Source organism: Diceros bicornis, chromosome 7, assembly GCF_020826845.1.
Source record: "Diceros bicornis minor isolate mBicDic1 chromosome 7, mDicBic1.mat.cur, whole genome shotgun sequence".
Lineage (NCBI taxonomy): Eukaryota > Metazoa > Chordata > Mammalia > Perissodactyla > Rhinocerotidae > Diceros > Diceros bicornis.
In genome coordinates, this window is record NC_080746.1 from 24,922,723 (window position 1) to 24,936,647 (window position 13,925).

General features: G+C 41.9%; 1 protein-coding gene across 1 annotated transcript in view; it reads right to left on the bottom strand.

The window, feature by feature from the left end:
- Window positions 1-419: 419 nt before the first annotated feature.
- The window catches only part of POU2AF2 (POU class 2 homeobox associating factor 2), a 36,220-nt gene continuing 22,714 nt past the window's right edge, over window positions 420-13,925 (bottom strand). Inside the window, exons 3-5 of the mRNA XM_058544508.1 lie at window positions 4,895-4,937; window positions 2,087-2,385; window positions 420-821 (exon numbers count right to left, since the gene is read on the bottom strand). Coding sequence (XP_058400491.1) covers window positions 420-821; window positions 2,087-2,385; window positions 4,895-4,937 — 744 coding nt within the window. The remainder of the gene's footprint in view (window positions 822-2,086; window positions 2,386-4,894; window positions 4,938-13,925) is intronic.

The following is a 13,925-nucleotide window of genomic DNA, read 5'->3' on the forward strand; positions in this document are numbered from 1 at the left end:
TCTCTTTTACTAAGGAACACTCATAGTTCATAACTAAGAAAAATTGGACAGGAAAATCAGTATGTTTTATGATCTTCATAAATTTTAATGTAATTTAAGAAAAAAATACCAGTGCCAAAAATGATACTTCAAAGGTAACAGAAGATTCAGAATGTAATGGATTCCTAAGGTTCCCCAAAGACCTCACTGTCAGGTTGTCTCACTAGAATAGGGTCCCTGATGTATTGAGTTAACATTGTGTTGTGTTTCAGTGGGGTTATGGTGGGGAGGATTACAAATAAATGCCATGTCCATTAACAAAGGGTGGCATGATGGCTTATCCTGAAAATCCAGTTCTGAATGAGCTGCCACACTGAAAACCATCTGGAATACAGACCCAAGTTAAAGAAAAGCATAGTAGAAGTCCTTTGGCGCACCCCTCAGTAAGCTCTGCGGCATTCGTACGACCCCCAGGCCGTGCTCCCATCTTCTTTCGCCCATGCAGAAGGGTCCTGAAGGGCAGAGGTGTCTGCTCCCTCGTCTGGGGAGAGGGACACCACCTTGGGCGGCAGGTCATTCGACATCGTCATGAAAGGGGTGAAGGGGTAGGGGGGCGGGGTGGGGTACCCCGGCGTGTGGTACAGATCCTCCAGAGCATGCAGTGAGTAGGACTGAGCCGCAGATAGGGGGACCCCCCAGCTAGGGCTCCTGTGCTGGGCGGAGCTCCCCGACTCCAGCTGGGAGAGGCAACTTGTTCCGGGCGGCAAGGTCTGCAGGGCATCGGCGTGCACGGGGTCTGGTTGGCTGAGACCGTCGGGCACCGTCTGCTCCCACGAGTCCCTCTGAGGAGAATGGAAAGGTCACTGGGGTTAGTCATTAGGTGAGACTCTGATGGGACAGATTTCCTCCGCAACAGGGGGCGCTGCTGGACCAGGGCTTCCAGAGCGGACCTGGTGTCTTCCCTCTGCTCTCGGAATCCTCCTTACCACATAGCGCTTCCCTCTGGTGATTGACAGCAGCAGTGGAAGTTTTAGCTCCTTTCTTACTCTAGAATTAGATTCCCTATATATACGAAGATTCCTTTCCCCAGAAAACATTAAATGAGTGAAATGTGAGAATAACAAAATGGACATTTATACAGCATTTTACGATTTACAACACAATGTGTCTTGCATTCTTTTTGAGCTTCACAATCCTGGGGTCCTAGAACGCCCTTTCCACAGCTGGGGAGTCAGCGCCGGCTACTCCTGGAAGGAGTAGGTTTTTGAGTGGGCTAGGAAAACCACCCTGCCCTGGTGAGTAAAGAGGTAGGAACCTTGTAGGCTTTGAGCTGGAAAGATTTGGGTTCAACGCATGGCTGTGCCACTTACTACCTTCCTGACTCTGAGCACTTCACTTTGTTAATCTGTAAAATGGTGCTTTAATAACTATATCCCAAGTATTAAATAAACAAAGGCACATAAAAGTTCCTGGCATAGAGTAGCTACTCAATAATGTTAATCCCCACTGCCTTTTGTCTAAAATTCCATCTTTAGAGATTCATTCCTTTGTGGTTGAAGGCTTTACAGTTTTTTATAAGAAGGGTGTTAGTATTCTTCAGATCATTATGAACTCATCTTTCTGGAAGGATTATGAGAGGACAAGGTTCTGTAGGGTAGAAATATTGTGGGGGAGGGGAGGCAGCCGAGTGGGAGGGAAAGAGAAGCACCGACGTGCCTGCCCTGGGAGATTGTGTCTGAGATGTAACTTCAGTGCTCTTTCCTTATGTTCTGAAGGAATGACGGGGGGGGGGGGGGGGGGGGGGGACATTTGGCAAAAGCAGAGTATTAACAAAATAGATATAAATCCTGCCTTATTAGTCATCTTGGCCCAAACCCCGAGATAGGCTCTCTTGCTGTGGTAGTTGGCATGGATCTTTGAGGAAGGCTCCTCGGAGTGTATCCTGGCAGAGTGGCCCGTCCTGGCATCTCTCGGGCCAGCTGCAGAGCAGCCTCAGGGATCTCCAGGGAGCCAGACGGGGAGCCAGACCCGAGTGCATGCACTGGCCAGAGGCGCATGAGTCCAGACCTTACCTTACTCCCTAAACGTGAAATCTCTGTCTACTCACCAGCACGAAGTGTGTGGGGTCGCTGGGGAAGGGCGGTGGCAGCAGCGGCGGCAGGGGCGAGGAGCTGAACAGAGAGCCGGTGTTGGGGGTCAGGGCCGGGGGGCGGTGGTCTCCGTAGGGCTCCGGGAAGTAGGAATCCAGGAGGGCCGGGTGGCTCTGCCCTGCGGAGGACTCACAGGGAAAGGGCTTCGCCACGCCCGAGGTGCAGACGTCGTTTGCAAACTGTTTAGTGTTGTGGAAGTCTGAGTCAGATAGGAAAGATCTTCTGACGCCATAGTAACCTGACATTACCGGTGAACCTGTTGGCAAATGAAAAACAAAAGGGCAAAATTTCCTCATGGCAAAGTCAAGGCATCTATGTTGCAGCTGAGTCTCTCCACGTGTGAAATGGTGTGTCTCACACATGACTGACACCAAGGCTAACATTTAAATAGATAAATGTCTTGAAAAGCATTAAATATTGCTGCATTGCCTCTTTTAACTGGTCCAACCCAATGACTATTGTGTTTCAAGTTCACTCTGTCTTTGGGGATGAATTCATTTTAGGCAGTGCAATAACTGGTCAATCATTCACTCATTCAACATACATTTATTGTGCATCATCTATGTGCCAGGCACTGCTAGGAAGGGGTTGGGCTTAAAGAGATAAGAATCCCTTGGCATTTACATTTTATAGAATGAGCATCTTTTTCACAGCTTCTGAGCTCTGTCCCCATATACACAGGACTTTTAACAAGAGGCTGCTTCGGGGCACATTGTCTGAGATTCAGCATCTCTAGATAAGATGATACTGTAACCCCACCCCAAATCAGAGGCGGGTTGTACTTTTCTTCTAATTCTTTGTATATTTATCTTTAACCTGATGCCTCGCACCTAGCAGGCATCAAGAAATGGCTTGAGTGCTTTGGGATCATATGGCTTCTTTGCAGTCAAGTTGAGAGGACCACACAAAAAAAATGTTCTCTGGCTTTGATGTCTCACTTATTTGCTGCCCTCTTGTGGCCATACTGAGTCCCTCACTCAGCTCTCCGGGGCACTGCAAGTTTGCGAAGAGAAAGTTTCCCCTGGCAAAAACAGGGAAGAGGCTGAAACTGAGAAGAGTCTCATTTAAGGCAAGGCCAGTGAAATGGTCCCAGAAGAAAAGAGATATGTTTGCTAAAGACTTTCTGACGCCAGAGCTCAGTTGTAGCAGGAAACACATTATCATCTAGAACATGTTCAGGGGCATAGACTCAAGGTCTGTAGAACTGATTGTTTCCAGCTGGGGTGGGTGTGGTCTAATTAGCTAAGACCTACACCCAGAGGTCACAGAAGCCCGACTTGGGAGGAAGATGCAGGTGCGTGCCTTTCTTACCTCCCCCCACCACAGTGGACCACTTCTGAGCTTTGTCCCTGCCCACCCTGCCCACTCTTCTGCAGGGAGAGGAGACAGACTCATCAAGACCCTTCTCCTTTCTTATCACAGCTCAGTCATGCATTTCTCTACATACACAGCACTTTGGCCCCTGCCACATGAAATGACACTTCAGATTATGCTCACTACTCTCTCACCTGAGTTACAATCCTCTTTCCAATTGACCTGCGAGCTCCATGGGGGCAGAGCTTATGTCTTACACATCTTCTGTAAACCCAGTAGTATAACACTGTGTTCAACAATTACATGTAAATTTATTCATTTATTCAGAGGAAATCAAAATTCCTCATAGAAACTTACAGCACAATTCTACTCACCCCACTTTCATCTTAAATTCTATAGCCCCAAACTTCTAATCTGCTCATGAATTTGAAAGCTGCAGTTGGGGGTTTCCTCATAAGCATCCTTCCTTGGAAAAAAATTGGCACAAGTGAAAATTAATATCAATAAATAAGGTTCTGTTTCACACCAGGAATTTATATCCACAGGAGTGGTTAAGGCTGAGAACAGAATGAAGAATATGTAAACTGGGCTTCCAGGGTCTCATGTCTATATTTCCAATTTCTAAATAAAAGCAATCACAAAGAAAAAACCCTCCACTCTCTTAAGCATATACCTTTCTCCTTAAAAAGGAAGAATAATTCTAGAGAAGTGGCAGAGATTTTCTTCTATAGAAAGGAGAAGATGCAACCGGGTCTCAGTGACTGTAAATATGATTGGGAAACACAACATGGAGACATTCAGATATGTGGGATCTTCTACTGCTTTAATTCCTTTCCCTTACCCAACTCTGAGGGTTAGTAAAATTATTGAGAAAGCCTATGCCACTTTTGAGTTTGAGATCTGGAAGGAGTGTGTGTGTGTGTGCGTGCATGCGCGTGTGTGCATGTGTGCACGGGTATGGGAGTGCCCAACACTGTTATTAACAAAACCCCTTTTCCATCCCCATAGCAATATTGTATGAGACATATTTATTGAAATGAATACAAAATGCTGAACTAAATGCCTGACATATAGAGAGCACGCAGATAAACGGTAGTTCCTGCATCTTCCAGCAGGTCTCCCTCTCTGTTCTAAAGCAGGTGCATAATCTATCAGATCATGGTGCCAGAATTTCAGACATTTTTAAATTGTATCAAGGGCCTAATTGCTATTGCTTTTGCCCAATAAACTTCTTCTAGGCAAGGGATTTACCTTCAATATAGAATGAATTTTAAATTCAGGAATGACTGAATGAGATCTGTCTTCACTGATTTTGTATTTAAAAAATAACTATTTTAAAGGAGCAAAGTTTTGAAAGTGCTGTAAAGCAGTTATAAAAGAATGGAAGCCCAAATGCCCGGTTGAAACTCAAAAGTGAATTAATGAATTGCTCATTGAACTGAAGCACTCACCTGGCGTCTGGACAAATGGAGACTGAGAGGAACTGACGCTGCCCTGGAAGGCAAAGAGAGCAAGCATTTTCTTCTTTAGTTGCAAGTTTGAATTAAAAGAAAAGATTAAGAATACATTTTCACACTTTATTGTCTTATACTAAAAAACATTATTTGGAGGGTTAGTTTAGGGGGACCAACTCAGAATAAGAATGCAAGTACCAGAGAACAAAGTTTTGCAAGGGACAGAGAGAAACCAAAGTTTTAGACTGATGAACATGCCAAAAAGCGTGGGTCAGATGAAGTAGAACAAGTTATCCTTTGTTTTCTGCTGTTTGTGTTAATATCCTTCATCATATATATATTAAGTGGTTTATATATATACATTTATATGCTTGGCATTTGGCTTCAACATTGAATGGCCACTTTTTAATTGTCTGTCTTCAGGTAGAAGCAAAGCTCTACCAAGAGTAGGGACCTTGACTGTGACTTGTACTCAGTGCCCAGAACAAAGGGTGGTTCATAGTAGACACAATAAAAATATGTGGAATAAAGATACGGTTTTCAAAGAACTGCAGTCTAGTGAGCATGCAAGTTTGGGGGATGTTGTTGATTGACTTATATCCCCCCAAAAGATATACTGAAGTCCTAATTCCCAGTATCTGTGAACATGACCTTATTGGGAAATAGGATCTTGGAAGATGTAACTAGTTAAATTAAGATGAGGTCATACTGGATTAGGGTGGGCCCTAAATCCGATATGACTACTGTCCTTATGTGAAGAAGACAGAGACACACAGTGACACAGACACAGGGGGAGAAGGCCATGGGAAGATGGAGGCGGAAATTTGAGTGATACAGCCTCAAGCTAAGGAAGACCAAGGATTGCCAGCAACCACCAGAAGCCAGGAAGAGGCAAAAAAGGATGCTCCCCTAGAGTCTTCAGAGGGAGCTTGGCCCTGTGGACACCTAGATTTTGGTTTTCTAGCCTCCAGAACTGTGAGGCAATAATTTTCTGTTGTTTTAAGCCACCCCATTTGTAGTAATTTATCACTGCAGCCCTAGGAAACTAACACAGGGAATGACTGACTACAAAACAGACAATTCACTATAGTATAAGAAGTGGCATGGTTGGGGTAAGAGGGGGTGAGGTGGGCGCCTAAGCTGGCATGAGGGATGGAGTGGGGAACACATCCTGGAGGAGGCGACATCTAAGCTGACCGTTGAAGGAAGGGTATCCAGGTGTGTAGAGTCTTAAAATATACAAATGCAAATTCTGGCTTCAAGATGACCAGGAACAAAGCTAAGTGGAAAATTGGCTGTTGTAAAAGTTGAGTCCTTAATACCCAGTTCTTTGGATCTGAGCTCTTAGCCCTGACCCTCACGGTCTTATAGACTCTCAAGAGTTGGAGGAGATTTTATCGAGGGTCTCATCTGACTACCTACTCAATGGTGAAATCGTCTCCATATTCTTAACACTCGGTGCATTTGGCCTCCAGTGATGGAGAAATCAGCACCATCTGAGAAAACTCATTTCTTCTTTGGGGACTTCTGACTGTTACAAAGTAAGCTGAAAAGAGCCACTTTCTTAATTCTAATCTCTTTGGTCCATAAAGAATAAGTTTAATCCTTCAAACATTTGAAGATAACCCATCATTTCCCAACTGTCTTAATCAGTTCGGGCTGCTCTAAGAAATACCATAGACTGAGTGGCTTAAACAACCAACATTTCTTCTAGTTCTGGAGGCTGAAAGTTTGAGATCACGGTGCCAGCATGGTTGGGTTCTTGGTGAGGGCCCTCTTCCTGGTTTGCAGATGGCTGACCTCTCACTGTGTCTTCATGTGGCAGAGAGATCGTCTCTCTCGTATGTCTCTTCTTATAAGGACACTAATTCTGTTAATGAGGGCTCTGTCCTCATGACCTACTCACCTCCCAAAGGCCCCACCTCCAAATACCATCACATTGGGGATTAGGGCTTTAACATATGAATTCTGGGGGGACACAAGCATTCAGTCCATAGCACCAACATGGAATTCTATCTTCTCCAGGTAAAATATCCACCAACCACTCAGAAGTAGCATGGTATTTAAGAGTGAAGACTCTGGAACCAGAATGTCTATGTTTGAATCCCAGCTCTGCCTCTTATTAGCTGTGTGATCTTGGGTACATGAAGATTCAATGAGATCATATATATATGATCAATATATGTCAAGCACTTAGAATAGTTCCTGGCATAGAGTAAGCAGGATAGAAATGTTAGTTACTATCACTCAGATGCATGTTTTTATTTGGTGAGGAAGATTGGCCCTGAGCTAACATCTGGGCCAATCTTCCTCTATATTTTTGTATGTGGGACGCTGCCACAGCATGGCTTGATGAGTGGTGTTTAGGTCCGTGCCTGGGATCCGAACCTGTGAACCCCGGGCCGCTGAAGTGGAGTGTGTGAACTTAACCACTAGGCCACCAGGCCGGCCCCTCAGATGCATTTTTATGTCCCTTATTTTTATAGTATATTCTTCTAAACATGTTCTGATTTATGTGTTTTCCTGTTTAATAAGTTGACACTTTTAAGTAGCAGAAGAGAATTCTGGGCATGCAGGGTCAGAGATGGGTGTAGATCAGGGTGCCCTAACGTCTTATTTGGGAAGGCAAGGAGGCAGTGATTAAACATAGAAGCACTTGTGTTTGGGCACATTTTCCCATGATATCCAGTGTTTCCCTCCAGCTTCCAGCTCTGTCTGTCTGTCTGGGTCTTTCCTCGAAGGCTTGTACGAAGGCCTACACCCTGTCGCTTCTGCCTCAGCCTCCCTCCATGTCTAAGTAGGGAGTGGCAGGGTGGTAGCTGTCCTGGGTGCTGCCTGGGGAGACGTCACCTTGTTCTCCTACCTTCTCACCCCCCTTAAACTTCTCTGGCCAAGGCTGTGGTTAGGAGGAAGGCTTCTATGAGATGCAGTACACGTGCTAATTTGATGGACATGAGTATCAATACCCTGTTCTTCCCTCAGCATCTGTCAGCCTCATTCATCGACTGGCATGGCTCTGCCTCTGGCCTCTGGCCTCTGCCCAAGGCATGGATAAATCTCAGTCTATGCTGACACAACCCCTTCAGCTTTTGACGTCTCTGTACAAAAGCTTTCCTATCTTTCTCTTCTACCAACAATCCCTGGAATCTTCTTACACTCCTTCTTCTTTTTCTGCTCGGGTTTAATTATTACTGTGGAAATGCCAGCACTGTTCCCACCCCAACCCAGTTTTAATACCTGAATACTCTACAAAGTTTTCACAACTACAAGTCTGGTCGATTTTATTATTTGATGAAAATAAGCCTGTTGTATTTGTTTCTTCTACATAATTTTGCCCTCTACCTGCTGTGGAAATTAAACACTCTATTTCCATTCCTCGTGGTTACCCACAAAATTTTACCTTGCATATTTAACAAAGACTAAAAACAATATCTTAAACGTCCCCCTGACAGACGAGATCCTTAGAACATTAACTCTTACTACCCTTCTCCTAATTGACGAGTATGTTTTCTTGCATTTCAGCTTGTTTCTTTTTATTAAACCTCCACAAATTAGATGTCATAATTATCATCATCATTTTATTAAGTAAATCTGTATTAGATTTACTTACATACTCACAATGTTCTTTGCTTATTCTTCTTCCAAGCTTTTTTTCTAGATTCATTTTCCTTCTTCTAAACTAATCCTTTAGAAAATTCCTTTCGAGTAGGTGGTGTTGGTGGTAAACTGTTTCAGTTTTTATTTATCTGAAAATATCATTTCTTTTGCCCTTGTAGCTGAAAGATAATATTACTGGGCTCACAACTATAACTTTATAGGTATTCTTCTCTCAGCACTTTAAAGATCTCACTCCAGTCTTTGGACTTCCGTGATTGCTGTTGAGAAGTTTGCTATTAACCATACAGTTATTCTTTGTGACAATCTTTCTTTCCTTTCTGATTGCTTTTTAATATGTTCTCTTTGTCTTTAAGGTGCTTCAAGTTCACCTCATTTTATCTAGAGGTAGATTTTTGTTTTTGGTGAGGATGATCAGCCCTGAGCTAACATCTGTTGCCAATCTTCCTCTTTTTGCTTGAGGAAGATGGTCCCTGAGGTAACATCCATTCCAATTCTCCTCTACTTTGTGTGTGGGACGCTGCCACAGCGTGCCTTGAGGAGCAGTGCATAGGTCTGCACCCAGGATCTGAACCGGCAAACCCTGGGCTGCCGAAGCAGAGAGCACGAACTTAACCACTATGCCATCGGGCTGGCCTGAAAGGTAGATTTTTTAAATTTATCCTGCTTGATATAGGATGTGCTTCATGTGTCTGGGGATTCATATCTTTCATAAGGTCTGGAAAAGTTTCAACCATCCTCTCTTTAAAGATTGCTTTGTCTGTATTATCCCTATTCTCTCCTCCTGGGACTCTATTTAGATGTATGTTAAACCTTTTACTTTTGTCCTCTATATCCCTTAATCTCATGTTACTTTCTCTATATCCATGATTCTCTGTTCTATATTTTGTTATAAAATGGTATAGATTTCTTCAGATCTGCATCCAGTTCACTAATTCTTTCTTCAACTGTAGTTAATTTGCTGTTTAACTCATACATTGTATTTTTTTTATTATCAATAATTACTTATTTTTTCATTTCTATAAATGCCATTTGATTTTTACAAAATCTGCTCGGTAATTTTTGATAGTCTCTTGTTGAGTGTTCATTGTTTATTAAGCTATGGTGTGTTTTGTATTTGGTAATTCTAATATCTGAAACTTCTGGGAATTTAAATTTATTGTCTATTGTTTATGCTAACCCTCATTCATAGTGGTTTGCTTTTTTAGGCATTTGGTGATATTTGATTGAAACTCGTATCTGGTTAACCTTAAAATGTGAAAAGCCAGAGTCCTAAATTGAGGTTGCTTTCCTCTAGAAGATTTATATTTATATTTCTTGGGAGCCAGCTCTCTTCCAGGTTCGCAGATTAATGGAGTCCCAGGTTCAGCCTCTCAACCTTGGCAAGAGCTCAAGGACCAGTCTTCATGCGTAAAGCTAACTTGAAGACCTGTTCTCAGGGGAACCTGCCTTTTTGTTGTGATCACCTTCTCATCATTCAATGTCTTAATTTCTGCTCAAACTTTTCCCCAATCTCTCATGACAACCCTCCCTCCCATCTGAGCTTTGGAGATTTCCTTTACTTCCTACCAGCTCAACAACTCATTAAAATGTGTTTTATTCAGGATCCAGCTTTGTTGTGGCTGAGATCTCCCCACCCCCAGACCATCTAGTCTGCCTGAAACAGAATCAAATGCCTAAATATGGAAACTGGATGTAGAAACCTTCTTGTTTTTTTTTTTTTTTTTTTTTAATGAGGAAAATTAGCCCTGAGCTAACATCTGATGCCAATCCTCTTCTTTTCGCTGAGGAATATTGGCCCTGGGCTAACATCTATGCCCATCTTCTTCTACTTTTTATGGGACGCTGCCACAACATGGCTTGACAAGAGGTGCGTTGGTCTCTGCCCAGGATCCTAACCTGCAAACCCTGGGCTGCCAAAGCAGAGCACGAGAACTTAACGACTATGCCACAGGGCCGGCCCCAGAAACCTTCCTGTTTTTCACACAGCACAAAATCTTTTATTTTTCTATGATTTCCAACATTTTCCAGCAGAGATTTAAATTACAATAGAAGTAATTCATAAGCACATTCTTGTAGTAATTTCATAAACACACTGTTAGGCAAATGGCCAAATGGGTTATTCTCTCTGTGCTTTGGTTTCCTCAGCATTAAGACGAGAATAATATTACTTATCTTCTAGGGTTGTTGTGATAATTAAATGAGATAATACATATAACACAAGTTCCCTCACAGGATGAGGTTGGTGGTGGTGGTGGTAGGTGGATCGAACAAGGACCTTTCTGATTTCAGAGCCTGTTTCTTAACTACCACACCATACTGCCTTCCAAGCAGTTTAATAACTCAAAAATAAACATAAGAAAGCATCATAGTTAAAAAAAAATTTTAGTATAAAAGAAACTTAGGGACATCCAGAGAGATCATATAATTATATAAAAGCTCACAAAGAAGATCAAGTGGGATTAATACTTCATATGTATATCTATATATATCTATATGTATATACCCTTAGTCCTTCAACTGATATTCTATTTTTAGGGCGTTAGCTTTATTGAGGTGTAATTTACATATAATAAAATTCACAAATTTTAAGTGTACAATTTGATGAATTTTGACAAATTTTGACAGACTCCTGTGACCCAATACCATAATCATGACATAAAACATTTCCATCAAATTAATTATTTTATAGCTATAATTAGTGCTGCCCCCTCTATGGTGGCCTGGGAAATATTTGGATGGATAAATACAAAACGGAACGATAATACACCACTTCATTCATCTCACAGAGCGTAGAAGAGTTCTAAAGGGCCTGTGTTGGGACTGGAAAGGATTTCACTGGACAGATTTCAGAGCTGGCCTTTACTCCCTCATCCCACTCCCAGATTTTATGTGTTGAGAAAGAGCAGACTAAAACGTGGGTGTTCAGCACGAGCACTAGTTGTCATTGCTCAAGTGAAGGGAAAACTCACATTCCTTTCTTCCTTGTTCAAGATATTACATTCACACAGTTGCCTCTCACCATATGAATCCTCCAGAAATAGCATTGAAATTAATATTGAAGAGCCGATAACTTTGACCGAGATGGTATATAATTTTTATTTTGCATACAGCAAACAACAGGATCCTGCAATGCCAGGTAGCCAAATTTAGAGGTTTATATTTGAATGAAATTTGCCAGTCTGCAACTTCCTGTAGCTAATACAGCAGCCTCACAGCTGCCCCAAAGCCCCTCCATGAAAATGAGTTAATTTGAACTAATAGGTCACCAAGGTAGTAAAGTGATAAGATTAGAAGTTTCCCTTGGATACATTTATAGTCATTTTTATGACCCTATAATATTTTTAGGTGCCAATCTGGTTGAAGGAATATATTGAAATGTACTAAGGAAGAGATCTTCGACTAGCATAAAATTTTTCGCACTGCTATATAATACATTTTCTTAATTCTGATTACATAGTTTAGAAAGTGTCTCTTTAAACTTAAAGATTGCTACTAATGCTTAAATAATAATAATCATTGCCACTTATGAATAGCTGGGATACTTTGGAAGGGATTCACAGTACTTTATATATTTAATTTCTCATTATCATCATATCTGTGGTTGGGAGAGAAGTGGAGCTTATGATACTATACTGAGCATTCTAAAACCACATTTTAATATCTGAACTTAGATCCATAGTAGGTCATATGATTTTCCTCCAACTATGAAATGAATGTAAAGTTAATGCCAGATGTAACCCAGTTAGACTTTAAATGGGTACCCATGTTAGGTCAGAATATCTTCTTCCTCCAGACAAAAATGCGCATAGAGAATTAGAAGGCTTAGTTAATGTGCCAAGTATGCAGTAGAACCAGGGGCATTCTCATTGGTGAGAAATCTTATACACTGACTAAACTATACCAAACCTGTTTTAATAAGTCTTATTAGTTTTGCAAAGTTTGAAACAGGTTTTGATTTATGGCCCACTTATCTGAATTACATAGCAATTTAATCACAAATAAGAAAAATACTCCATAAAGAATAGGAACTACAATTGTAAGCATCTACCACATGCCAGGTGCTTTATATAATGTTATCTTATTATAAAGTAGGTATTACCATCTCAGGTTTACAAAAGAGGAAACCAAACATCAGAGAAGTTAAGTAATGTGCCCCAAATCACCCATTTAGTAAATTACAGAACTAAGATTTAAACCCAAACTCTCTGACTCCCAAATTTATGCTCCCTCAACCTCTCAATGACATAACAAGCAAGTTCTGTGCCCTAGCCCTTCCATGAAAGCACAGATATTTACTGAGCTCCTCTGATGTGCAAGGCATGATGCTGAATGTTGCAGGTGCTAGAAAAAATGCAACCAAAGGGCTTAGATTAAGATCTACAGAGGGACACAAGCCATTTGTGGTAGATTAAATCTAACCACAATTTCTTTGCAGCTCCTCCCATCAAGAAGTAGAGTCTATATTCCTCTACCCCTTGAATTGGGGATGGTTTTGTGAGTTGCTTGGACTAATAGAATGTGGCAGAAGTCATGTGTGAGTTTCAGAGTCTAGGCTGCAAGAGGATTTGCAGCTTTCACCTTCGCCTGCTTGAAATGCTGCCTTATGATTTCTTCTTCAGAAAGTCAGTCTAGCCTCCTGGAGGATGAGTGATCACGTGGAAGCAAATCCAGGTGCTCCTGCTGACAGCTGGCACCAACTGCCGGACACGTGAGTAGCCATCTTGAACTTTCCAGCATGGCTGAACCTCCAGCTAAACGCAACTGCGTGAGTGAGCCCTGGGGAAACTAGCAGAGGAACTTCCAGCCACCCACAGAATTGTGAGAAATAACAAATCATTATTATCAATTTCGAAGGTTCGTGTGGATTCTTAGGCAGCAATAAGTACCTGATACAGATCTACCAGGAAAAAGGAGCTCATGGTATAGAACAGTATTTACTTGGTTTCCAGGTGCATGGTCCATGCTCTACATACTCTGGAAGTCAGAAAAGGGGGAACTCAATGTGCTGAGGATTTGAATTGGGCACTGAAGGATGAGAGGATGCAGAGAGGAGAAAGGAAGCTTCCAGGTGCGAGGAATTTTGTGAACCAAGCACAGAGGTGGGAAAGCACAGCTCTTCTTCAAGGAATAATAAGCAAGTGGGTTTGTTGAGAGCAGAAGTTTCACTTAATTGGTTAAATAAAAATGTATTGTGTGACTATTATGCATCAGAATTTTGGTAGTTTCCAGAAATACAAAGAGGAATAAGGCATGGATTCTGTTCTTAGGGAGCACACAGTTTCATAAGGAAGATAGTTGCTTAAACATATATGTAATTAATGCAATAATGAAAATAAGGGTTGAGGGGACTAGCATTTCATGAATACCTACTTCATGCCAGACTCTATGTCAGGCACTTTACATATATTAG